The sequence below is a fragment of the Lichenostomus cassidix genome, chromosome 1 (genome assembly GCF_008360975.1).
Source record: "Lichenostomus cassidix isolate B80296 chromosome 1, HeHo_3.0, whole genome shotgun sequence".
NCBI lineage: Eukaryota > Metazoa > Chordata > Aves > Passeriformes > Meliphagidae > Lichenostomus > Lichenostomus cassidix.
In genome coordinates, this window is record NC_139479.1 from 84517533 (window position 1) to 84545190 (window position 27658).

Below are 27658 nucleotides of genomic sequence, written 5' to 3' on the forward strand. Positions count from 1 at the left end.
CTCCCTCTGGAACTCATTTTCATACTCTTTCAGTGTCGATTTTGATTCACACCTTTTCATTCTGAATTTGAATGGATTTCAGGAAAAATCAAGAATGCACTTTAACATGTAAAAAGCACATGATTATGATTTTCAGTTGAAGAGGGGCAATCCTCCCCCAAAAAACAATCCACTCTGGTGAGAATAAGTTGAAATACCTTGACCTTCTCCCCTTTTACTTAAAATTGACTTTTATCCTCTGAAGGTTTCTTGTAATTTCTGGCTTTAAGCAATCCCTTGGCAAGCTCCTATTTTGATTAAATGGCGTTTTCCAGCTGGAGGATGTCAGAAGATTTTCAGCTGGCCCTAAGCCAAGCGTGAAGCACCGGGCAAGAAGATGTGGATTTTGCTCTGAGTGCTGGTTCCAACTCTGGAGGGTGCAAGGATGGATGAGCTGCAAGGGGAGCAATATCCTCTGGTGCTTCTGGGTTTTGAAGAATGGGCTCAGCACACTTTGTGAGCTGGTTTGAGCAGAGAAGAGCAGGGTGAGGAAATGCTGAGTAAGCCCATGAGGTGGTTCCCAAACCGTGAGCAAGCATCAGGGTAGGGATGGTTTGCTCTGGTTTTTGGATACCAGTGGATGTTTTGTTCCTGAAGCGATGAAAGGCAAAATCCAAAAGTATTATCCTGAAGGAGACTGTGATAAATCTGCCTTACCTGAGTCTCCTGAGGACTAAGCTCTACATTACGCTCCATTGCTCTACTAAGCCCAGCTCTACTGCTGCTGTGTGTTGAAAATAACCACAAAACCAGCCCTTGCTTTAGCGCAGAGCTCAGACAGTAGCATCCATGCTGGGAGTTTGCTCTGCTTCTCCGTGCAGAAATATCCAACAGGGAAAGACTTGCTTGTGCATGACCAGATGTGACAGGGAGAGTGATGGAGGGTGTCCAGGTGGAAACTCTTGTGCACAGGGAGAAAGGAAAACAAGAACATAAGATGGAGCTGAACTGATGGTGATCAAAGTCCATCGGGATGTTAAGCCCTGTGGGATTCAGAACTCCAGCCCACTTTACATCTCCTTTAACCACTCTCAGCTCTTTCTTGGGATGTTTCCAGAGGGGCACAAGCCATGGTGGATGGGGAATGTAGGGACACTACTTGAGCTGAACCTAACACAAAATCGCTTGTGGGAGAAGCTGCCCCGCATTTCTGAGTGCAAATACCACTCTGAAGTATTGCACTGCTTTCAACCCACGCCAGTTCTTGCCTTTGGCACCAGCCACACTCCCCACTCCCTGCCAAACCAGTACAGATGTTTTAACACCCACCAGAACCCAGATAATTACAAACAGAATTGAAAGACTGGTCAGGGTTGTTTTCTTTTCATTGCCTGAACTGTCAGCCATTCTCAAGCGAGATGCTTCCCACTTTCTGACAGTGCTTTCAAAGACATTCTTGTGGGACACATTGCTAATACTCATTTTATGATTAGGGGAATGCCTAAAAGCCCCAACCAGGATGGTATCACACCATGCCTGCTGATGTAATGGTTAACCACAGAGTGAAACAAGTGCAGGGAAGATGAGTACAGCAGCTGGGAAAATACTTTCATGGGAAATTAGGGCTAGTTTCTAATCAGCAGCTTTCCAGCCATGGCATTACAAAGCTCAGCTCAGTTTCAAATGGGTTTGGGGAGTGTTTTGGATGGGCTGGTGGGCACAGGTCAGAGAATGCTGCAGGTCCTTCTCATCCTAGATCCTCATGGGAGACAGTGCTTACCATGGAGAGATTGTGTGCAGCTGAGATGAAGGAAGCAGCAGCATTTCCTGTCATAACAGAGGGCAGCCAGCAGCAAACACTTTCTTCCTGGTTTGTGCTTATACAACCCTAAGATACAGCAGTGTGGCCCACGATGAGGAGCTTTGTGCCCTTAGGCCAGTTGCAAACAGCCAGGTTTGAGTTTAACAGAGGAGAACTGATTCAGCATCAGTGAAACCAGCTGTCATATGTGTTTGCCCTGGGCCCACTTAGAAAACATCTCTGGGGAGGAGGACCAAGAAACCTTTCTCAGGCTTCACTCTACATGAACCCCACATATTTTCATCTCTTTTCCACCAGGATGCTTTGAGGTCCTCCTGGACATGGAGGCTCTTTTTGTCCTTACATTTGTCATCCCAGGTTCTGACTGTTTGAGTGGGAGCTGACAGAACAAGCCCACCAGCCCTGGTGGGGTCAGGCTGTCTTCATGGCTCTCCCCTCAATCCCTGATGCAAAATTCCTCGTCCGCCATGCCCAGACATGAAAATTTCCATCTGACATTATTCCAGTTCATTTCTAGTTGCTGTGGAGACCAATTTAAATGAAACTCTAGTATTTTGAAAGAGAATATGAGTCTAAGTCATTTGCCATGCAAGGTCCCATGCTAATAGCATTAGCATATTATTTGATTATGGCGATGTGTAGGGAATAAATTCCAAGTCCTTTTGCCATCGTTGCATCTTAAAAGAAGAGGAAGAGAAAAACCTCTGGGCTTTAACTGGTACTGAAGACCTTTATTGCATGTGAAGTCCTGGTTTCTGAATGCATAAAGCTTTGGAGGTCACAGGCAGTTTTAACCTCGTGGCAATGTGAGTAGCTTGCTGGAAAGGACCTTTTCTTTCTCTGTTTCCACTGAGCACTGTTAATAGACTGCCTAATTGGCAGGACTCATGTTTTTAATGATGGACAGAGATCCAGGATGGCTTTTTGAGCTGTTTGCATTTTTCCTGGAGTGCTGGTGTGGCAGAGCCCATCAAGAGAGTGGCTAGGCATGGTGCAATCCTCCCATTGCTTATAGAGGTTTTTGCTTCTTGCATTTTGCCCTCCATCATCTTAAGAGTGGCAATGCCTTCAGGATTTCTTCAGATGATCCCAGTATGTGGACAGGGTATGCCCATAACCCTAAATGAAAGACAACAAGAAAACAGACAAACAAACAAAAAAAAAACACATAAAGAAAACCCTTGCAGATTGGCTTGTTTTGAGAGAAAACAACATTAATCCTATATAGAGGAGAGAAAAACAGGGTCAAACTCCTGCAGTTAGGTCCCATGCATGAGGGCAAATGCACCCATGAAGAAAGGCAGTCTGAGATGAGAAATTTGGGGATGCTCTTTTTTTCCCCAGTGCTACCTTGCTGAGCAGTGGTAAAGCTGACCCATAACAACACTGCTGTTTTATTGACTCCCTGACAAAGTGGGAGCTATAGTGTTTCTTCCCCCAAGGAAAGGTGAGATCGAAATAAATTACTTCTGTAAAGAGCCAGGAATGGAAGTTCTTCTGTAATACAAAGTGCAAATATTTGGGCCTCTTGTGCACTCCCTTGAATAGAAATGGTCTTAAATCATGCATAAGCAAAATGGGTTCACATTTTCTCCTAGTGAAAGTTTTTCTCTGCTCTCCTGGAACATTAAAGACCTCCGCTCCCACTGTGTATAAAAAGGGCTATAAAATTTAAAGCGAGCTGTTAAGAAGCCCTGTCTGGGATTAAACCAGGATTCATTCTTTCTCCTTCTCCATCCCTGCTAAGTGAGGCATGCACTCGTGTTTGCTCAGGCAAGGAAAAGTGCCCACACACTGCTTGCAGTGAATGATAAGAGGACGAGGAAAACTTTGTGCAGGCCCTAAAAGCCAGTTTTTCCTAGGCTAGGGGAAGTCAATGGTGCACCAGCTTCTGGATTTTTTTATGACATGTTGGACTGCAGTGCTTGGGTAAGACTGCTCCAGTGTGATTTCCAAGGGGAAACTGGGTTAGGAGGTGCCAAAAACATTAGTCATCGTCATAAATAGTAATAACCAGTTATAATAACCAATAATAATATCCAATGCAATCCTCCAAAACAGGATGCCAGAGCTTCACATCACACAGTAAGGGAGCTGGTTTGATCCTGGGCCATCATGAGAGTGCCTCAGGGAAAAAAACCCTTTTCTCATATAAATGTGTCATCTCTTTCTATAGTTCTTAGTTTTCAACAGCTTCAACCCTGTCCTGCAGCACTGGGCTCCACAGACTGCTTGTACCTCCAGACAGACTTGCTAAGGATGCCCCTGGCATCTGCCAGAATCACATGTGCCACCCACAGACAGAAAGCAGCCAATTCTGCACATCTCCATTGCCTTGTTTCTGCCACCTTATATTTAGCCTGACAAAGGCAAAAATACACACCTTGAGACCACTTTGTGTTTTGTAGAGTTACACCACATCATCTTTGCCCTTTCCTGCTGTTCCAGCCTTTTCTTTATCCCAGTTAATCCCTCAACAGATTGGTTTTGCAATATCAGAAATGATGATCTATGAAGCAGAGTGAGATGAGGTTAGTTCAGTGCAGCAGATGAGGCTCATCCCAGCCCACACTGCCATGCTGGGATTGTCCTTCATCCCCAGCTGTAGATCACTGTCCCAGTCCAGGACCCTCAGGTAAGGGTGGCCCAGGTGGGATGCTCAAGGACACACATAACCCAGGCTTGTGAACATCCACATTCATCTGCTTTTATCTCCAACACTGAAACCCTTATAACAAAAATGAATACGTGCACACCAGGCATCCCAGTCTGGCCAAATGTTAGATTTCCAAGTACTGACATGAGTGTTGAGCTCCACAATCAAGTGGCAGATTTGCTCTTCAAATGGTAACTGCCATGTCCAGGACATGTTGATATTAAACAGAGATGGGTCACTGGCACCAAGGGATATTTTCCAGGGCAGGGATGGAATTTGGGGCACAGCCTCATCTTGCAGAAGCAAACCTGTGTTCTCCAAGGGAGAAGATTTGCATTGTTTCTGTTGCAGTCTCTCTCCCTTCTTCCCCTTTGTCCTTCAAAGCATTGATTACTGTTTAAATAGGTGAGATATATAATGCTTTGAGGTTAGGACTTGGTTCTCTTCCCTCTCTTCTCGCTCACTCACTCTCCAGCACTGTGATTTTCCCCCCATTTCCAATGCTTCTCCAAAGCAAATGCTCCTACATTGCAGCTATTTTTCAGTTGTTTCATACAAATGCAAGCACAGCGCTGACACTAATGGAGAAAGACGATGCTATTTATTGTCATCTTTTTCTCACTGTCTCTCCCATAACTCTTTCTTGTGTAATTCTCCCTATCCTGTGTCAGATGCTTAAATAATTGGGAGATTTCACTGTTCTCCACAGAGAAAGCCTAAGGGAACTAACATAGGCTAAGTATCATTTAGATGAATGAAATTTTATAACAGAAACCATGCCCTCAGTCCTCTGTGCAGCAGATCCTTGTCTGTAAAGGGTTGATGCCCCTCCTTTCCCTTGGCCAGTCTGTCCTGACAGTTTCCCAAAGCAAATGGAAATGAGCATCAGAAACTGGAAATGAAAAGCTCAAAAGCCCTATGTCACTGTTGTCTCTACCCTTCAGGTCCTCTGCAGTGGGGGATGCACCTGTGCCCTGTTCTTGCTTTTGGGAAGCTCATCTGCCCCTGCTTGACACCCAAAATTCAAACAGCAATAAGAATTGGGGTAGCTGTGTCCATGCACACAGCTCTCCATTTTGAAGGAGAGGGGAAATTATCCAGATCAGATGCTGTGTCCCACTAATCTGCTGGAGAAAACCTTTAGTGATCTGCCAAGGCATCCTCAGACTGACCATAGCTTCTCCAAATGCCATCCAACTTGGAGGCAATAGGAAAAGCTCAGTAAATAAACCTTTGGGTGCCATGCTCATCCTCATGGCATCCCAGGGCCTCTTGGCAGCACTCTGGTGCGTTGACTCATCCAATGGACATGTTGTTTGTTCTCTCCCTGCCAGGAGAAGCATGTGGAGGGCTTGTTTTGGTAGGGTTGTTTGTCTTGTTTTAATTATTTCTTTGTATTTGTGCTAGAGGAGAGAGCTGGCAGCAAGCGCAGGGGTGCAGGGAGATTCCCATGGAGAAGACTCCCCCTCCTTTTGCTAATAAATGATGGAACTGCTCCAAAGAGTGAGGAAGAGGGTGGTGCATGAGAACAGTCTACTCTGTGCCATCCTAGAGAGTATTTCTAGTAGATTTCTACTATTCTCTCACAAAAGAAAATCTCGTTTGCCAAGAGTTTTAACTGGCATGAAGTCAGCGGCGTGGTCCGAGGCGTTTCATGGCCGGCGTAGATCTGAGGAGCCCTTATCTGGGGAGCTCTTGGACCAGTCCTTGACAGTTTGATATTGGAGATCATGGAGAATTTTGTGCCACTCAGGCATGCCAAGCAAGCCTGCCACCTTTGCTGCAAACATTGACAGGAGTACAGGAATTTATCCACAGCATCCTTTGAAGAGACAGAGAGTTGCAGTCCCAGCCTCTGCCTTCAGGAGGGGGAAACAGAACAGAACATTGCAGCTTCAGTGAAAAGGACATTCAGAGCAACAATTTCCAAAGGAGGCTGAGTTATTATTTTGCTCAGATAAGCCCAGGAACATTGTGTGAAGCTATGTGCACACAGCAATAGTTGAGTGCTCTGAGCAAGGGAATTCAGAACTGTCAACAAGGAGGGAAATTCTGCTTTGGGGGATTGAAAACATTCATAAAAAATTCCTGGCTCCCAGCCTAGTCCAGCCCATTGCTGGCTGTGCTCACAGTTGTGGATTTTTGCTTTGAGGATGGATTTCCAAGTTTTTTTCCCCACTTTTCCACAACACATGCACACAATGGTATATCTTAACCTGGACTAGTGAGTTCCAAGCCTCCAGCCAAAGCCCACTGACACATGGGTTTTGCAGGGCTGTGCTGGTTTGTCCCCACAGAGCTGCTGGCTCACTTTCTTGCAGGGACCAGTGCAACAGCTGCACCCTGAGCCCAACAAGATGTATGTGTGTAAATCTTCCTGCTGACATTGGATTTTAACTTGTGGGCGTCAAACACTGCATTTTCCAGACCGTGAGAGTCCAATTCCCCAAACTCAGAGGGGAACTGGCCAGGAAATGTGGGGTTAAGATGACACTTCCCACATGGCCCCACTACATAATTTTAACTCTGTCCCCTCTGGGAATGGCACAGGATCTTATCCCTCCTTGGCTGCACTTGATACATTCCCTCAACATAAACTCAAGATATCAACATCAAGCCAAAGGATTAGAGGGTTACGTTTATGCTGTGAAATGAAGGAGGACCATGGCCCCAAGGTGATGGCCATGAGGGACTGAGCATCATCATTCCTTTTGGCTTGTGGAGAGATTGAGCTGAGTATCTTTGGTCATGATGCGGGTGGGACTGATGCCTGGAGGCATCCAGATGGGATCCCACGGAGATTATTCACTGAGAGTGCTGCATGGATGTGGGAAAGGAGTGTTTGTCCTCATCACTTGAGAGCTGGGCACTACAGCATGGCAAGTTGAAATGGCTTTGGGATCTCTGGCTCATATTCATCCTCTATGAATTCATCCCCTTACCCTCATGGGGACCTGTCTGCATTTCAAGTTGATGTGCTGTCCTGATTTTTCCCTTAGCGTGTACTAGTCTTCAAATACTATTTTTCTGCCTTGATTTCCTTTCTTGCCTCCTTTTCTGCCCTCCAGCAGGACCCTCTGTCATCCTGTGACCTGGACACAGGAGCTGTCCTTTATTCTAGTGCCAAAAACCCCACAACATAAAAAATCCAGAGCAATCTTGGCAGTCTCCTTCCACAGGATTTATCTTCCCAGCCCTTGCAATACCCTCCCAGCCCTGCAAAGCAATCCATCTCTCACCTACCATTACAGAGTTCATCTCGCAGACCTAATGGAGTACGTGAGTCCTGAATTGGCTCCCACTAATGCTCTCAGTGGCCGGGTCACTGTGGGAAGCAAGCTGGGAATTCATTTTGAAAATCAATGAAGATGCCAATAGAGCGGCTTTCCCCAGGGAAGCGACATGTTTTTACCAGGCATTGCCTCCTGCCCCCCTTCATCCCCCATTTTCATTTATGTGGCCAAAGTAACCATGGAGTAATTCATCCTAATTTCAGTGAGTGCATCTTCTGCGCTGTGCGCTCCAGTTTCCCCAGATCAGACTGATTTCTGGGGAAAGATTAAGGTCTCCTGGCAGTGCCAGGATTCACAGGCTCCCCGAAGTGTTGTGATATGAAGTTGCTGTGCCCTGGGGTGTTGCTGGGGACTGTCTCCTCTGTGCAGCCCCATCTCTCCCCTCAGGCTGTGTTAGCACAAATAAATCAGTGTTATTTCTAACTCCTGGGTGTATTTTGCCCTGCTATGACATTTTGATGCAATGGCAAGTGCAGAGCCTGCAGGGAGAGTGTGAGAGGACAGCTCAGGGCAGTTGGAGAGACCCCAACACAGTGCAGTTCATTTTTGTCCCCAGAGGTGACCTTCATGCTGGGATGGGAGCACAACACCAAGCTGTCATCCTCACCATCCCCAAAGAGTGTTGGCCAAAGCACAGTGCCACAGGCAATTCTTGGTGGTGATTCGGGAGGTGGCAAGATGGGGGAGTTCCTGAGAGGCACTTATGGTGCAGCCCCCCTGTTTTTGATGGCAGTGTGGGTTTGGGATGTCTCATCCTGGCTGCTCTGAAAGCACTTGATTTGGGACTGTGATTTGGAATTTTCATAGCTCCCAAGACTCCTTTTCCAGTGGGGATCATTCTGCACTGCTGTGAGATAAATATTTAATAAGAATGAGGGTCAAGGCACTGTTTTGTCCGAGGACACCGAGACAGCCATTTACTCCCATGAAGAGCACCAAGGGATCTTTAATGCCCATGCAAAAAAGACAGGAATCAGGGTTTTAAGCTGTCATCCCCCACCATTAATGTCAATGTTAAATATCGATCCTTTCTGTGTTTAGCACAAACCAAACAACAGAGTCAAGCCAGGCTCTTTGGCTTTTATTAATGTACTTTTTCTGCACTGGGTGAAGTTTGCAGTAACACCAGGGGAAAAAATGTAGCAGCAGTGAACGAGTAGCAGACAGATTGATTTTGTATCTTGACATGATTCAGAATTTGGTGAAAAATCACCCTGTGTGGAGCTTCGCCTTGTCCAAGCCACAACAGTTGCTTTGTAGAGGACTCATTTCTCTGTAGCATAAGAGAATCAGGTGCAAAATTTCTGGTAGGATCTGGAATTTGAGGGAAGGAATAGAAAAAAGAGGTTGGTAATCTATAAAAACTCCCTCATCTGTGTATTTGAGCATGGGTGTCTCAAGTCAAATTTGGGGAGCCGGTGAGCATCACGTCAGGGAAAACTGAGAGCAATCCCAAAATTAGTGGTGGCTAGAAAATGCATGGATTTCCCCTTTTTGTTGGGGTTTGGTTTTTTTCTATATTTTGTATCAGCACCAAATAAATGTAAATCACAATTATTATATAAAGAGTGACTTCAGTGAACCACAGTGAGTGGTTTTCACATGTCAGGAGTGCATGGATGGTCTTCTGTGTGGTTTTCTGCAGCAAGAGGTGGATCAGTTTTCTGCAGCTTGTGAGTTTTCTGGGTGTTTTGGTTTTTTGGGGTTTGTTGGTTTTTGTTTTTTTTAAGGGCATTTACAGCTTGGCTGTAAAAATTCATCTATGGTTTATATTTATCATGAAGCACATTTATGAGAGGGCTGGAGTAGCCAGGTGATTATTCCTGACCTCTGGGATATTCTCCATCAAAATTAATGTGATATTTTAAAGTCTGTTTCTCCTTGAGCAGGGGGAGTGGGCACTAGGAATCACGCCTGGGTCTGCATCCCATTTTATTCACAGAAAACAGCAGCTACTCTCTTGCAGTCACAAAATCAATACAGAATTAGGAAACATGAGACTATTTTTCATCTCAACTGTCATTACGTCCATCCAGATTCCCACCCTGTTCCTCAGTTAGCCCAGCTGTAAAGAGATAGCAGTGATGCCCTTACACAGAGGGATGGAGGTGACTTAAATCACATCTCACTGCTGTGTGAAAGCTCCTGTCTTTTAAACCAGGTTTTAACAGCTCTCTGCTCTCCCCATGAAAGAGGCTCACATCCTGCAGACATCCCAGCAAGCCACTCAGCATGTGATAAAATATTATAAAATGATGAAATATTATTTATGATAAAATAGGATACATATTTTTTTCCATACATGGGATCTGTAGTTGCATGTGCTCCAAGCAGGGAAGCTGAGAGCATCATTTGGAGTCATAAGCAAACCCCACCGACCTCCATAATTGCCAGAGCATTTAAAAAAGGAAAATCCTGGGAATAGGGGATGGGGGGTAGCCACATCTGCCACTCACAGGTGTGTTTTCTCCCTGCACAGACACCCTGAGGAGCATCGCCTCCATGAACCACGCGCCGCGTTCCTCCCCGGCAGAGCTCAGCAGCGCCAGCCACCACCTGCTGCGAGAGCGCAAGTCCTCAGCGCCATCCCACTCCAGCCAGCCCACCCTCTTCACCTTCGACTCGCCTGCCAGCCACCTCCAGAGCACCCTGTCTGCCAGTGCCCCCCAGGACTACCTTTTCCTCCACCAGTGTATGAGCAGAAAGTCAGAAAACGCAAGGTATTGTAGCTCACCTGCCCTGGGACAGCTGAGGGAGGGCTGGGTGAGAGTGGCTCAACCCACCTTCATCCTTGGAGGTCTGCAAAACCCATCTGGAGAAAGTCCTGAGTGATGGTCTCATCTCATTGTAGTTGGGAGGAGGAGGAGGTGGTCAGAGTGGTGACCTCCCAAGCTCCCAGCTTTCCTGGCTTTCTGGGTGGTGTTAAATACTGGCTAAATGGCCAGGCCCAGAGGATGGTGGTCAGTGACACGAAGTGTAGTTGGAGGCCACTCACTAGCAGCACCCCAGGGGACAATACTGGGTCCAGTTTAAAGGGACATGAAGTTGCTGAAGGGACTGGAGCATCTTTCTTCAATGGAAAGGCTGAAAGATCTGGAACAGTTCAGCTGGCATATGAGAAGGCTCAGGGAGGATGCAAAGGGGATGGAGACAGGCTCTTGTCAGTGATGCCCAGTGCCAGGGATCAGAGACCATGGGCACAGGCTTGAGCACAGAAGAGCACATCTGAACTTCAGGAAACACTTTTTCACTCTGAGTGTGGCTGAGCGCTAGCTCAGGTTGCCCAGAGAAGTTTAGGAGTCTCCATCCTTGGAGATATACAAAAGCTATCTGGACACAGTCCTGAGCAACCAGCTCTAGTTGCTCTGCTTGAGCAGGGGTTTAGACCAGATGACTTCTACAGGTCCCTTCCAAACTCAACCACTTTGTGATCCTGCAGTCAGGACCCTAATTCCTGCCTTTAACCAGAAAAAGGACAAACAAAGGGATGCACAGGGTGCGCACTACTCTGCTGTTCACCCCTTGCAGAGCTCCCTGGGTTTCGTGGCAGCTGGTGGTGAACAGTGTGGGATTTCTGAGCCAGCCACAGCTCCCCTCCTCCAGATCCAGCCGCTTGCCTTAAATAGCAAGGAGTTTTTTTGACGTGAAGAGTTTTGGCTCGCGGGAGCAGGCGAGGAGGGAGGGAGGGAGAGACAGTCGGAACCCAGCTGGCGTGGAGTGAGAGCAGAGCTTGGGCTGCAGCCTCCACTGGGCTTTCCTGCTGCAGCTGACTTTCCCTACTCGGAAAACAACAACAGAAAAAGGCTCAGAAAAATTAACTTCAGATGGAGTTAATGGAACAGAGTTTAAAAAAAAAAAGGCCCTCTCACGCTCCAGCTGTGAGGATACCTAAAAGCCACCCTCTGAGACCCGGAACAGGGCTGGGACCTGGAGGAGAAGTGAGCAAGCACCAATGTTTTGGTGAGCAGAAACAAACTGGCCAGTGGTAGCTTCTGCAACTGGGCCAGAAGTAATCATCCAATCAATGCCCAGTGCATGGGGCCAGGCTGCAGGACCGCTGGGAATCCCTCCCCTTTCAGCTCTGGAGCTCTTCCTTTACTCATCCATAAAATGAGGGTAATAGTAGCTAATTGGCAGGCAATGCAGAATAATTAACCCATGAGATGTTTCAAGTCCTCAACCGAAAATACCCTGACAGAACCCAAACCACGTCTGGGTGAACTGAGCTCCAAAGGTGGCAGGGATTCATTTGTCTTATCACAGCATCACTTGTTTTTTCCCCTAAATAAGCCCTATTTCTGAGCGCCATCTCGTGCTGGCTCCATAAAACAGAGTCCCTGTTTTCTCTGCAGAGCATCAGCCACACCGGAGCAGTGTAAAACAGCATCTCCCAGCTTTCCCCACAGGGCTGGCACTTTCCCAGTGATTTGCCACGACTGGAAACTCCCCCCACAACCACTTCACTTTTTCTCACCGCAATTATTGATCCAGGCAGAACTTTCTTCTGGGGGTGTGGGGGGGGATGTATTTATATGGGGCTGGCTGAGCCCTTTCTGGCTGGGAGTGTGTGGTTCCCAAAAGCCCAACCCATGTAAAGGATAAAACAGAGATGAGGTATCTTGAAGGGAATCAGCAGAGGAGCAATGCCTAACCAGCAGTTGTTAGAGGGCCGAGATCTCCATGCTCAGCCTCTGTCCTGGCTAGTGTCCTCAGGCCTGACTGCATATAATTTGATGAATCATTAGCAAGGCATGGATCTAGTGACCACCCTGGATGACTCGAAGGCTTTTACAAATCTGAAATTAGCCCTGAGGTTCATTCCTTCTCTGGTGCTCATCAGGGCTGCAAACCCCAGATTCCATCTGGGGATTTCTATTACCTCCCCAGTGCTTTGTCCTGCAAGAGGGCAGGGTGGTGACATGGCTGGAGACTTTGAAATAATCCCCACCAGGAATTTTTCCAAGCTGTCTCAAACACATTTGCAAGGCAGGGGTGAGAGGAAGACTCCTTTCTGTACTGCAGATGGGCAGTCAAGACATGATGGCAATGCTGACACTTTGGCATTTTGCAACTGTGCCTTGGGCTGTTGTCAGCTGGTGTGAAAATTGCCCTTTTTGTGCTATTTATGTCTGGACAAAAGGCTCATTCTTGCCTGTAGCTCTGTCATGGAGCTGGGTGTGTGTACGTATCACCTGTGGCAGAGGCATTTTGAAAGTGTTTTAGGATTAAGTGGCTTTGTGGGCATATTTGGAGGGGCCTGCGGTGTTCTCATTGCTCTGGGGTTGGGCAGTGTGGGTCATTAAGGTGACAAGCAGGGTAGCAGGGCTCTCTGCACCCCGCAACCAGCTCTCCCCCCTGTTTCAGCCCCTTTGTCCCCTCCCTCTGCAGGAGTGCCAGCTTCTCCCAAGCCACAAGGTCGGCCTTCTTCATGCGGAGCGACACGGCGGTCCAGAAGCTCTCGCAGGGCAATGGGCACTGCATGAACGGCGTCGGTGGGCAGCTGCACGGCTTTTACAGCCTGCCCAAACCCAGCCGGCACAACTCGGAGTTCAGGGACAGTGCCTACGACCTCCCGCGCTCTTTTGGCTCCTACAGCCACCCCAAGTCGAGCCTCACCAGCTCCGAAACCGATAATGAGGAGGTCTACACCTACAAGACTCCCAACAACACCCTATGCAAGGAGTTTGGGGAGCTCTCCACGGACTCCTATGACATCCCTGCCACCCCGCTGTCCATCTACCAGATCCCCAGGACATTTACACTGGACAAGAACCACAATGCTCTGGCCGTGGCTGCCAGCGACTCAGCTGCTGCACCACCCCCACGGCCACCGAAACCTGGGCAGACAGAGCCACGGTGGGGCAGCCCACCCCAGAGGCCCCAGCCCGGTGAAAATTTAGGTCTCACCCCCATGGCAGCCACCATTCCCCGGAGAAACACACTGCCAGCAGTGGAGAACAGCAGGCTGCACCGAGGTGAATTTGGGGGTAGGGAGATGGGGGTGGCTTTGTGCTATCTAGCAGCCTTGGGAAGATCAATCCCACTGGGTTGTGGTAGAGCTGGAGTGCTTGTGACATCAGCTGGGGTGTTGAACACAAAGAAGCTCTCCCCAGCCAGGATCTGGCTTCATTTTTTGTATTCATCAGGCATGGAGAGGCATCTGCAGAGTTCTGCCCACCAGAGCTCCTCAGCTGGCTCTTGGCCATGTTGTACCTTGAACCAAAACCCCAAACCTGCTTGCTTATACAGCCCTTCACCAGATTTTGGTGCTTTCAGCCGTTTTTAGCTTGCCTTTACTTCAATTCATAACCAGGTTTTTTAGAACATACTTCAGCCTGCAGCTGCCTTGGTTTTGCTCACCAAGGTGGGTGAGCTAAACCTTGGTTTTTGCACGTCTCCAAAACCCAACATCCCCAGTGCAGCAGAGCCACCATTGCCATGGGCCATGGGTGGGCTGTAGGTGAACATTTCCTTTCCAAGCCTTGTGCCTGGGATTAGATAGTTGCAAAGCAACTTGGAAAAGGTGGTTGGAGAGAAAACACACTATAAATTGTACACACTGCTCTCTGAAATGCTCCTTCCATCTTCTGCTACCTAAATGCCCAGACTTAGGCTGAGGTCAGACCCATGCTCAGCAGTAGACAGACTGGTCTAAGAGCTTAACACCCATCCTACCTTTACTGGAGGCTGCCAGCCTTTACATTTGCTGAGCAAGTTCTAACAGAGTTAGATCAGTTTTGTCACCACAGTCTACCTTATCTGACACCTTTACCCTTGGGATTTTGCAGCACTTCGATAGAACAGGGTTAGGCCTGCACAGCTCATGCAGTTGTGCTGATGCCTCAAAAACATGCTAATTGGGAAGGAGCATAGCAGAGAGTCTGTGACAAGATAGGGACCATGTCTTCTCACCAGCATCCCAACCAACAAGAGTAGATACTGCCCTCCCAGTGCCTGGATTTTGTTTTCAGGGACCCCTTTTTATTAGCAGGTGTGGTGGGACATGTGCATTTGTGGTTGTGTTGCAGCTTCTTCATGTGAGACGTACGAGTACCCCCAGCACGGGGGCGGCAGCGCTGTGCAGTCAGTCGAGTCCATGAACGATGGCTACAACTCCTACCTGGTGAGTGGGCCTTGGCGTGGGCCACTTGCACCTTACAGACTCAGAGACAGCTTGGTCCCTAGCTCACAGCCCAGCCCTGCAGAGCTAGGTCAAAAAGGGGTCTATTCATGATTTTGGTTAAAACCATGGTGGGGCCTGCAAGAACAGATGGAGTGGCAACCACCTAACCCAGCACCATGTGCAGAGCTTTGCCTCCACACAGTGTTTCTGCCTGCAGCTTTGGCCCAAAAAAAACCTGCCTGGGAGTTAGACTTCTTCCTGAAAGCCTGAGATGCTGCTGAGCTACATTTGACATGTTGCCAGAACAGCCTCTTTTGTGCACTTTCTAAGATTTCCTGAGCTGGAAATTACATTAAAGAAGCCTTTAATATTGCATTTTAGTCATGGACAGAGCCCAGGGAAGAAAGACTTTCCAGGTCAAGTGTTCTTCTTCAGCTCACTCTGATCGTGAGAAGATGCTCAGGTCTGAGTGATTAAGACCTTACTGAAAACTCAGTATGTTGCAGTGGCTTGGAAACAAAGGAGGTAGACCCTTTCAGTGCAAACTGATGGCCAAGGAGAGGGCAGATCATCCCTTCCCTCTGTGCTTAGGTTTTAGAGCGAGTCTCCCCTCAGGTGTTGTTGGTTATGACAAGAGGAAGGGTTTGTAGCAGGATGGGGTTGAGCAGTGCCTGAAGCTCACAGCACATCCTCCCACTTGTCCCCCAGCAGGCCAAGGCAGCGGTGGCTCGCTCCCACAGCACCGACTCCGAGGACAACTACGTCCCCATGAACCCTGGTTCCTCGCCCCTGATCCCCGCCGAGAAAGCCAACGACAACGCCCAAAACCTCTACATCCCCATGAGCCCTGGGCCACATCACTTTGACCTGGTGGGCTTGTCCTCAGGCACCCTTCCCGTGCATAAAGGAGGAGCCGTGGCTCAGTGCCACAGGCGGCTGAGTGAAATCCAGCCCCCACCAGTCAACCGCAACCTCAAACCCGACCGGAAAGGTAAGAGTGGTTGGTTGTGCACAGATCTTTCCAGGAGTCCTTCTATTCTCTTAATACTTCAGGCTACATCTGTGAAGTTGTGTCCAGTCCTAGGTGGGGTGTGCTTTGCTACTGCCAGACCTTCAGATGTCCCCCATCCCCTTCCCCTTTCAGGAGTTCTGTAGTGCAAATGTAGCTCTCATGGGGCTTGAACAGCCCATCTCAAACCCTTCCTGGCCTTTACAGGAGGTGCATGTCACAGGCAGGATCTCACCCCCTTGGCCTGCACTCCTCCCTGTGCTCCACCCCAAAACCTCAGTGTTGTATTCAGATGACACAGATTTTTCCTACTGTTTCCTACTGGCAGCTCTCCATTCAGGAGTTTGCCAACATCCTCCAAATCCCTCCCCCATCCATTGTCTGACAGGTGGCCGAGGGGATCCTGAGGAGGAGGGCTCTCATCTTAGAGGTGTCCACACCTAACCCCATAAACACTGTGTTCAAGGGCTGGGGTTGGAGCATAGCACTCTTCCACCTAATGAACCATCCATGATGAAAAGAGCTTTCACATTACCCTGCAGATGTCTTTTCCCGTTCCCTTGTGGGAAAACACTCCAGACAGAGGCAGCTCAGGGCTGGCAGAACCTGGTCTTGAACTCATCTAATGCATTACCACAGATCTCTAATGAATGGTTTTGGGGCTTGGGCATTTTTAGCAGATCTTTTTTCCCTGGGAGGCACCTTTCCCTTTTGGGACCACCCATCCACTTTGGGGCTGTGGGGCAGAGGGAGAAATTCACTGTTTTCTCCCAGTTCTAGTGTTAATGAGCACAGGGATTTTGCTTAGGAGTATTTGTCATCAGCAGGGAGGGCGGGGGGGGGGCTGATTAGTAGAATAGGAAGTAACCCACCATAGGCTGGGGACACTCTCATGCCAGTCATGGAGGCTGAATTATCAGAACATGCTTCCTCTGAAAAAATGCTTTTCCCCTCCCCAGCAAAGCCATCACCACTGGACCTGAGGAACAACACTGTCATCGATGAGCTTCCCTTCAAATCACCAGTCACAAAATCCTGGTCCAGGCCAACGTGAGTAATGGTTAGGGGAGGAATTCTTGCTTTGCTCCAACAGCAGCTCTCTGGTCTCATTCTCACTGGTGTCCGTATGTACTCATGCTGTCACCTCTGCCGTGGATTAAACATTCCTCACATCACAGCTGGTGGCAGGAAGATAAATTCATTTAGGTTGGGATTTCACATGAAAGCTCAGCATGTGGCTAACAAGCTAATTAAGATCCCTTGAAGACATTTCCTGTTTCTGGGATCTGACAACTCCTGCTGGAGAGCCCTGACTCTGCCTGGGACCTGTGGCCCACCGTAACTCATGATCCAGCTGAGCCAGACCAACTCAGCCACACTGGGGTTGGGGGGCATGATTTCACATCCAAGCTATCCCCCAAAAAACCCCACTGTAGTCTCAAAACACAGGGTGACACTCTCAGGGTCTGACCAAGTCGTGTTTTGATTGCCTTGAAAGCAAATCCTAGCCTGAAGGAAGTCTGCAAAATCAAACCAAAGCACTTCAGAGCTATGTCTGCCAGCCAAAAACAACAGGATTCGCACAATTCCAGCTCTGCTACTAATTCATGGCCTGATGTTGTCCAGTAAAAGGCAGAAGCAAAACTTGGCTGCTCTGACTCCTCTAATAAATTGGATTGTGTGGAGACTGACTGCAGGGCATGAGCACTGTGTGCTGAAATCGCTGCGCTGGGAAGCAGCGAGCAGGGTTTGATTGACAAGAGGTCTGACCCTGGAGAAGCTAATGGATTTTTCCCTTATCAGCTAATCATATGACCCTGCTTTACTGAGAGGCAACGAATAGCTTTTTAAGACCCACGCTTTAATGCCAGAAGCTGATTTCATTATTTTGTTTGGTATAATTAGATTTGGCCAATTGAAAGGAAGACAATTCCTCAGAGGATTTGTTTTCCGGCAAAAGATTTGGATAGAGCCCTGTACAGTAAACAAATCCTGTAGCTGTGGTGAGGCTGGGGGTGAGAGGCTTCACCAAGGCTGCCCCTTCATCCTCCACAATGAAATGTTTCCCGTGAGATGAAAGAGTTCATGGAATCTGATTTGTGCAGATGATAGCAGGAGAGTTAAGGCTACATAGAAAGCAAGGTGTTATTAGAAAATTCTAGAAAGAAAAAAATAATGAGGAGTCCAAACCCAGTGATTTCTGACCCATGGAAAGGACAGGCTGGAGAACCTCAATGCCACCATCTCTTCTTCATGCCCATACTGGAGCAGGGTGATGGTTGCAGGCATCAGGAGCTGCCGTCTCCCATCCCTCCTTGGCAAAGGACAAGCAGGACCTGCAGCCATCAATAACACATCAACCCTTGTTCTTGCAGGCAGTCCTTCAACGCCGGCTCTCTGCAGTACTGTCGCCCTGTCTCCTCCCAGAGCATCACCAGCACTGACTCGGGAGACAGCGAGGAGAACTACGTGGCCATGGTAAGGGCCCCACAGCTAAGATAGATGGTCCTGGCAGGACATACACACTCCCCAGCTCTGCAGGCACATTCCTAGCTCATGACATGCAAGTGCTCAGATAGCACTGTGTGGAGCACATCCTTATGAGCATCCCTAAATGCACAAAACAGGGTGTTTCCTTCTGAAAATGACATGTCTCATTGGAGTTTTAAATGTGTATGAAACATGTATCAGCTACTTTGCCAGGAATTAAGAGAGTATAAAAATTTATATGGTCTGTCAGGGTGTATTTTCCTAATTAAAGTTGATTTTTTCCAATTTTTTTCCCCTAATAGCTGCTGACATCATGTTTTTGTGGGGGTAGGGGCTATCAGAGCAGCAGCAGGGAGTGGCACTGCTTACAGGGAGGGGATTTTGTCTCTCTTAGTGAAGCTACTGACTTGAAACATATTTTTGAGGCTATGTAACTAATGGGGTAGAGGAACTCTGTGCTCTGTGTAACATGATTGTGATTAATAAAGATCCCAGAGCTGGCCTGGCCTCACTGAGGTGTGGTTCCTGGGACATGCTAAAGCCCACGTCTCTTGTCAGGCATGTGAATAAAATCAGCAGAGGGGCAGCAGAGCAGAACTGCTCTGATACATTAAATCAAGAGCATTAGCTTAAAATATTCGTTAGCACAATATTCAACATTTATAGTATCCCAGCAGTTCTGCCCATCCTCGTCCCAGAGGCAGGTGAGCAAATGCCCAGGCTCTTTTAAAGGTGCCTCCAACGTGTTTCATTTCCGGATTTGTGTTAATTTCCTTTTTTCTTCCTTCCTTCCCATTTTAATCCTCATTATCTCTCCTGTCTCTTCCCTGCATTAGCAAAACCCCATTTCTGCTTCTCCTGTTCCTAGTGGTACCAACAGCCCAGCACCTAAAAAGAGTTCGGGAAGTGTGGATTACCTGGCCCTGGACTTCCAGCCAAGCTCACCAGGGCCACACAGAAAGGTATGGGGGATTTTATAAACTTCTGATTAAAAGTGATGCATTTTTAAGGGGTTCCATGCACATTGGCAACAGCATGTGGTCCCAGGAGTCTCTGATGATCAGAGGGCTGGAGCACCTCTGCTATGGAGACAAGCTGAGAGAGATAGGATTGCTCAACCTGGAGAAGAAGAGGCTCCAAGGACACCTCAGAGCACCTTCCAGTGCCTAAAAGAGCTGAAGAGGGACTTTCTACAAGGGCACAGAGTGAGACTACAAGGGGTAATGGCTTTAAACTGACAGAGGGCAGGTTTAGATTAGATATTAGCAAGAAACTCTTTACTATGAGGGTAGTGAGGCACTTGAACAGGCTGCCCAGGGAAGCTGCGGGTGCCTGGAAGTGTTCAGCTCCAGGCTGGATGGGGCTTAGAGCAACCTGGTCTAGTGGAAGGGGTCCCTGCTCATGCCATGGTTGAAATGAGATGATCTTTAATGTCCTTTCCTACCCAAACCATTCTATGAGCCGCTGCTATATTTACTCTAGGTCAGACTTAGTCTCTCTTGCATGTCTGCAGCTTTGCTGGAAATGGCACCAGAAGCAGGGATGTGCAGGGTTCAGGGATGCTGATGAGACCACAAATTCAGCTGAAGACTATGTATTGAAAAGCTGTCAGGAAGTATCCCAAGTTTCAGAATTGGTTTTTCCTCCTTCAGAGCAACAGGTCCTCCAAAACCAGACTTGCATTTTGCACCTGAGAGGTGAAGGACAAGAGTTGTATAAACTCTTGTGGCAACCACTTGTGAGTTGGCCTCAGTTTCTCAAGCACCACCTTGTTTTCTAGGCAAAGCATCCCACTGGTTAGGTCTTTTTATTATTTGATAGTTGTCCCTTGATATTTTCTTTCTGCCCAGCAATATTTCTGCTAGTATTACCCATTTAAATTATATCCTGTTCTGGAAAAGTGATTTGAGGCCATTAAAAAACAATCTGCCTCCAGTTACATGCAGAAGGAAGTCCTCTGAAATGCTTGTAGAGGCAAAAAAACTCCAGGACTCCAGAAACCATGGTACAAAATATCTCCTTGTTCCTCAACAGCTTGTCTTGGGTGACCCTGCAAACTTATCTATTGTTTTGGGGATAAAAATGAGCTAGTGCCATAGGTGGATAGAGTCAGCACAGCTAAAAGGGATGGAGCTGGGGGTTTTACGTATATCTCTAGGACTTCTGGAGCTCTTGACAGGATAATGAGCAAGATGCAGGGCTGAACTCACAATAATCACCAGTTAGAGAGCACAGTTAAAAGCAAACACCCGTGTCCCAGAGTTTGTGAGAAGGTAGAGACTGAAACCCTTCATCCAAGTCGCTTTGGGAGGTTAGAGGGAGGGTGATGAGCTGTGGAGTCTGCAAGAAAGCAGGAATGGTGCTGGTGGACATGTGGCACCCGCGGTGCTGCTGCAGAAAGGAGCAAGAGGGAAGAGCAGGGAGCTGCTGAGTGACCAGACGGTTCCATGTTTCTCCTCCCCACAGCCCTCCACCTCGTCAGTCGCCTCAGATGAGAAGGTTGATTACGTGCAAGTGGACAAGGAGAAGACACAGGCACTGCAGAGCACCATGCAGGAGTGGACTGATGTGCGGCAGTCCTCGGAGCCTGCCAAGAGCACCAAGCAGTAGTGCCCGCGGCAGGCAGCGGAACAGGCAAATGTCCTGTCGGTTTTCCCCAGCTGCGGCCACGCTGGGCTGCCAGATACACTTGGGCTGGATTTCTAAGACTTGTCTGTGGAGGGGAGGGGGGTGTCATTGGTTTCTTTCTCTTAAAACAAAACTTAATTTCAGGGGAAGACTTGGCGGATACTGTTTGCCAGTGGTAGAGACCAACTATGTTCGGTGGCTAGGTTTGTGCTTTAGCTGCTGGATGCACTGTCCAGGAATTCTGACTTAGCAATACCAGGTTTCACCCTGCACATCTTTTGCTTACAGCTATTAAAGCCACCTTGTATGTGCTAACACTGCATCATCTTTCCCCGTCTTCTTCCATACTGTACCCCAAACCACGCCATGTAGGTTTGCAGCATCTCACATAGGATATAATTTCCCAGCTCTGATTCTCCACTCCTTATGGTTGTCCTCTACCTCCTCCCAAACCCAAAACTGAGCAAGGACCATTCCTTTTGAAATCACTTTTGTTGTCCCGTCTCTTGTAAATAATATGCTCAAAACCTCTGAGGGCTGTTTTCCTCCTGGCTGGACAGCCCCCAAGATTTTGGTCAGGGTTGTTAACTTTCAGGAGCTTGACAAGCATCCACACCACCCCACTGTGCTGACTTAGGAGCCCAGGACTTGCCCCATCATACACACACATATATGCCAGCACATGCTCACACAAGTGTGTTGGGGTGTCTTCTGTTTCTATTCTCCATCATCTTTCAAAGTCAGTGGGCTGGAGAGATTGGCTTTGGAAGGTAGAATTTAAGCACTGACCCACTGCCTATCTGAAACCTGTTCCCTGTGAATCTGACCCTAAGAACCAAAATTTGCATTTTGTGGCACCAAAAGCCCATAGAGTGAGAGTCCTACATCGTGGCTATCGTGGGAAGCTCTGTGGTTGAGTATGAGGGGAGCAGGAGGGCTTTGGAAGCCCTGTGTATGTGGACTGGCATAAGGATGAGTGACAAGAAGGGACTGGAAGGCTGCTGCGAGGACTGGGGGAAGGCAGGTGCTGTACTGCAGAGGTTGGTCTTGGGTGAGGAAGCCTGGTGGAATGTTTCTTGGAAGAAAGAAGAAGAGTAATTGAAATGTTGGTTGATGGTGAGGTCATAGGCTTGGGAAGAGGCTGGTCAGGAGAGTCAGGGCAAGGCGTTTCAGTATGAGCTTTAACTTAGCATTGTGGTTAATTTGTGGAGGGTGCAAAAGGCTGAACTGTTTTCCCCTCATGTTCAGCAATGTTTCCTCAACACAGAAATGGGGCTTGCTGACATTAATGATACTAGCCTCTAATTATGGGTGGGAGTCTGCTGTTGTCCCTTGCCAACATCCTTAACACATCCAGGCTTTGGGATCACTCCCCAGGCAGCTGCTGAGCACAGAGAGAAGAGAAGGATGAGACAGTTTAATGCAGAGATAATAATTCATGATCTCATGAAAACAGGAAGAACTAATGATTGCCATGGAGCAGCCTGATTGCCAGACAGCAAGCGCTGACACGAATAAACAGGCTGACCGCAAACCAAGAGCCAAATGAAGGAGACACTAGAAAGATTAGGTAATAATATTTATTAAAGAGCTGGAGCTATTCTTTCTGCAAGCTGAACCCCTCCCAGTGCCGTGGGCTGTGTATTCCACCAACACCACCAAATTGTATTGATTATTAATGCTTAAACATTAACAGATTTGTTTAATCTCTGCCTGAGTTTGGAAAGGGGCAGATGTGACCCACATGAGGATGAGATATCAGTCCCTGAAGGGTTGTGTGCTGCTGTGTGCTGTTAAAATAAGTCTTGAACTTCCAACACCATTTCCTATTTTCTTCTCACGTGCCATGGAAGGGAAGGATGTTAATGGAAAAGCTCTGACAACCCTGTTAGGGCATTGAAGTGTTGCGCTTTTATAGAAATAATGAAACAAATATCTTAATGCTTACACTAAAAATAATAATCCCTAGAAGGGAAAAAAACCCAGAGCCCCAAAGGGGAAGATTTAGCACAGTCAGACGCTTTCTGAAGGTCAGGGGGTGCATTACAGCCTGCAAGGGCCATTGCCTCCTGCTGGGGGCTTGCACACTCACCTGGTGAGACGAAATGAAGACTAAAATGTAGTACTTTGTATTTTGATTGCCCCTCTCATCCCTGCATCTCAGGGGAGACTAAACACTGGGCCTGCTCCAGAGCCCACTGAAGTGTGCATTCACCCAGCTGGGAGAGAGCTCCCCATCCCCACCAAAAAGAACATCCCTCAGCCGAGAAGCTGATTTTTTCCTATTTCTTCTTCTAAGCCGTTAGCTTTAGTGGCTCAAGAGAGAACACAGTGGGTTTGAGTGCAATTTGCTGAGTGGGTGCCCTGTGTTTATGCACTGGGACTAGGTGCATCCAGTGCCCACTCCCACATTTAATCCAGGGTGTTAATTAAGACTGGAAGAGCCTTTTGTAGTACTGGAGAAACTAGTCCCTTTTGTCCACATTTCACAGAGGTCTTTGTTCATGTGGCAAGCACTGGCATGGAATAGCTCTTTTCCCAGGCTCAGGCACTGTGTTTTGGTCATTCGCTCTCATAAGCATCCCCAGTAACTGGTCCATTGCATTTGGCAGACCAAGGACCAAAACAGCCCAAAAGCAGCTACTTTACAACTGCAGGTTGCTGACCCCTCTCTGCTTTGCAGTGTGAAGTCTGTGTTTTCACATAAATAGGTACATTCCTCCACATTTTTCCCCTGCTAAGCACAAAGCAAACAGCACCTCCAAAGAAAGTAGAAGCCCACAGACTGTGCCATATAGACATGACCTGTATCAACCCCTCCTGAAAGCATTAAGTAATCAATGGCTTCAGTGGAAATAGTCTCCCATGACAGTTGCTGAGCTGATTACAGCAGTCCCTGGTGATTAATGTTTGTGCAGTATTTAGTCTTAAACCATATTGAAAAGCAGCTGCTTTAATTACACTGACTGCCAAGAACTTTGTCCTGAAGGCATTGAGTTTATCACATCCACTTTATACTTGGATTCCTAAGTATGACAGACTCCTTTGTTAGAAATAGGTATTTTAGGAAGCTGAGAACATTGCAAATTATTAATTATAATTGCAATTAAACTAGCTTGAGCCTTCACATCAGAGATTGCTCTACAGCTCTATGGTTTGATTTAGAAAAGGGGTGTGCTTGCATGTGTGTGTGCTCATGGAGAAGGGTTGTCTGTGGGACAAACATCATGACCTCAATATTTAGTTTTATGAAGAGCCAGGGTGACAGCTTGAAGCTTTCCCCAAGCATTAAAATTTTAAGCAGGTGGTTTTAAAGGCAAAAGTCTTGAAAAGTGTGTACCCTTTGCTGTGAGTGTGCAACCGCTGCTCACAGTTCCTCTGTCTAGTGAGGTGTGTGAGCTCCCTTGGAGCTGATTTGCCCTGAACTGACATTTGAGTGTTCAGTGGGAAATACATTTCCAGCTCTAAATGAATGCCAGGCCTAGGCTTAGTCTCAAGTTGGTGAAAAAAAATAATGTGTGAGCACAGACTGCACCAGGGCAAAGCTGACAGTCTGGCAGATAGGGCCAAATGCAGAGTTGGAGCCAAAAGGTAGGGAAGGCTTGGTTTGATTGGGGGATAACTGGGATGGATTTGGATTCTGGGCCACCAGCCACTGACAAGGGTGATGCATGGGAGAGCATGAGGCTGGGAGGAGAAAAGGCAGGGGAGTTTGCCAGTAAGGTTTGGGTCTTGGTCCTCAACATGTGCTCCTTTGGCCTGAGTCTTGAGTCAGATGTACAGAGATTTGTGGGCTGTGGAATGCTCAGTAAAAGCCAGGCACTGGTGGGAGGAGAGCTTCCACCACTCTAGGGGATTTCACTCTCAAGGGGCTCAAACTTCCTGAGAACATGATGCCTGTGCTCTGGCTTTCAGAGGTCCTTGGCCCATTCACCCAGCTCTGAGCTGGGAAGGAGAAACCCCACAAGAAGTGTGTGGGGACCAACACATGCTGGGATACACCTTGCTGAGGGGCTCCCATGAGTTGTCCATGGGGCAGCAGTGCCATTGTTTCACTGGGTTTTCCTGTGAGGTGCCATCTTCATCCCTGGAGCTTTTCAAAACTAGTCTAGGTCAACCCTGTAGCTGACCCTGCTTGGAGCATCTCTTCCACCCTGAGACCCTGTGCTGCTGGGGTTGAGTGGAGACTCCTCCACATGAGGAAAGGACCCAAGGGGTAACTTAGAGCCCTATAACACCCAAAACAGGCACAAGGCCACTTCTCTGGCCATGGAGCCAAGTGGCAAGGCACACAGCTCAACCCCTAAGGCCATATTCCCCAGTAAAAGGACCTAATCCATACTGGGCCATCCCTTGCACCTGGGAGAGGGCTGGCTGGTCCAGAGCAAGTCATCCAGGACACAGACATGCAGTTCTAGCAACTGGGAGACAGCTTGAGCCTGTAAATTTGTTAGGCTAGAGCCAGAGCTCTCAGCAGCCCCATACCACCTCCTACACCCTGACATCCCAGTCCCTGCAGCATACCAGGAAGAGTTGGCTGCCCAATGATCATGGCTCCTTGGGAGGGATAGAGCTACACCCAGGTCTTATGGAAGATGTTAAAACAGTCCTAGGTCCTGTCTGATCTTTCTGGCCCAGAAGGCAAGTAAGAGGATGGTTTTCTCAAGTCGTGCTTGCATTGTGTCGGTGTTTTCCTCACCTGGTGATGTGAAAGTTTCATTCCATGTGAAAGCTGACACCCACACTGTGTGTTCCATTGGAGAGATGCTGTCTAGATGAGATGGGTGCAGTGGAGCTGTGGTTATGGAGAAGCCCTAGGTGTAACAGGAGGGGGGAAGAGCAAAGCCTAACCCTGGCACCAGCCAGTGAACATATGTGGCCATCCAAGAGCCATCAAGAAAATCAGAGGGCCAGCCCAGGATCAAATCACAAAGGCCAATAAGCCAATTTTGGGCCCATGATGAGTCTGAGTGCCTCTTTTCTCTGCCCAATCTTCCCACATGTACACAGTGCTCTTGCAGCTGTTAACGAGGCTCTTGCAGGTAGAGATGTGCACCTTTTGATCATGATTTCTCCTTGGCCTGGAGCAGTTCATCCCTCCATCAGCCTGTCCTTGGTGTCTCATCATTGTAGTCACAATTTTATCTCCTTGTTCACAACTCCTAGCATTGTACTGTTGATCAGGTTGCTGATTTAGTGTCTATTGTTGGGAAAAGTTGATATGTAGCAAGGTGTCACCAAACAGCTGTCCCCATCCAGCCCACGGCCAGCTGGTCCTGGCATGTGGTGTCCAAATTTTAACACCAGCCAAAAGAAGGTGTTCTAAACAGAAGCTGAGCCACATGGTTCCATCTCTTGAGCTAAAAATGCTTCTCAACAGGCTTGCTCCCAATCAGCAGGCTTTTACTTTTTGATATAGATCATTGCTAACATATAACAGATTCATTTGTAGGCCATTGGCTTGACCATAAGGGAGAGGTTTGCCCCAAGACCAGGAGATAAGAAGCTATCATTTTTATTGTCATTCTCTGGGTGACACCACACCGTATCTTCACATGGGACAAGAGGGTTCATGTGAACTCTGGATTCTGCTTTTTCTCCGGCTTGTCAAATGAAGGTTTTTAGTACTTATTTCCCCACCTCACAGATGTGCCATGAGGTGTAATTAATCGACATCTAATAATGCAAAGTTGTTTTGAGTCTGTAGGCAACAGCTGGGCAGCATGTGGTGCTACCCTGTTGTCTTGCCCAGCATCATACACAGCGCTGCACATTATGCTCAGCAAAACTCATTAAAACCCCCTTCATCCTTAATTACCAAGGTGAAAAGAACATGGCAGGATTTTCTCCTGAGTGAGGGGGTGGGGGAAATGCCATTTGCACAGTTTTCAGTGTTCTGCTGCCACATTTACCCTGAAAATACCAGGTTTTTTTAAGAGCCCATTGGCCGTGGTGGTTGAACCACGTTGCAGAGAGGGGAAGGGAGTAGGACCCTGGGCTCCACGGGGAGCCTGTCGATGAATCCCGTAGGGTTAGGACCAAACCTTTAGAGTAGTTATATCCCACTCAACCCAGCCCTTGGCAAAGTCAACATGGCCCCACTGCCTTTGGGCATCATTGTGTGGGAACAGACCCAGTCACATTAGGGTAGTTTGCTCCATTTGTTTTTAACCTGCTGCGAGGAGGGGTCAGAGCCCCAGCTGTGAAGCTGTTGTGTCAGCAGCCGATTCGCAGGGATGTTTTGTGTGTTTCAAAGCCTATGACTGTTCTTAAAGAGGAGTATTTTTAATTTTTTGATTTCCATTTGTAGAAGGAAGGACAAGAGTAATCTGTGGCAAACTGTACAGTATGTGTCTTCTTGTGGTGTCACTGTTTGAATGGTTATTAAGTTTTCAAATCACTGTGGACAGCTAATCACTTAAGTTATTAATTTATTCTTTGGGGGGTTGTTGTTTGGTTTTTTTTTAAAGTAATTTGAAACAATTATTTATCCTGTAAATCAGTCTTGAGTGAAGCCTAGATAATACTTTTTTTGCTGTTAATAAACATGGTACATGGCTGATGTGAAGGTGATCTCATTTTTAAGTACTGTATATGCAACAGAAAAGTAATGGGAAAATAAAAGAATGATAATAAAAAGACATCTCTCCCTGGTGAT

General features: G+C 47.7%; 1 protein-coding gene across 4 annotated transcripts in view; it reads left to right on the top strand.

Moving 5' to 3' along the window:
* GAB2 (GRB2 associated binding protein 2) overlaps positions 1–27639 on the top strand; it is a 91666-nt gene extending 64027 nt beyond the window's left edge. The window contains exons 3-10 of one of the 4 annotated variants that reach the window (XR_014853444.1): positions 10230–10470; positions 13115–13725; positions 14779–14873; positions 15582–15864; positions 16842–16932; positions 18258–18360; positions 19241–19334; positions 20839–20975. Coding sequence is in view for 3 of the 4 variants with exons in the window: in XM_085066215.1 (XP_084922341.1) it covers positions 10230–10470; positions 13115–13725; positions 14779–14873; positions 15582–15864; positions 16842–16932; positions 18258–18360; positions 19209–19334; positions 20839–20982 (1694 nt within the window). In the remaining variant the exon portion in view is untranslated. Of the gene's footprint in view, positions 1–10229; positions 10471–13114; positions 13726–14778; positions 14874–15581; positions 15865–16841; positions 16933–18257; positions 18361–19208; positions 19335–20838 lie in introns of all 4 variants that reach the window. The other 3 variants (XM_085066223.1, XM_085066215.1, XM_085066232.1) reach the window with 3 other exon arrangements.
* The last annotated feature ends 19 nt before the right edge of the window (positions 27640–27658 follow it).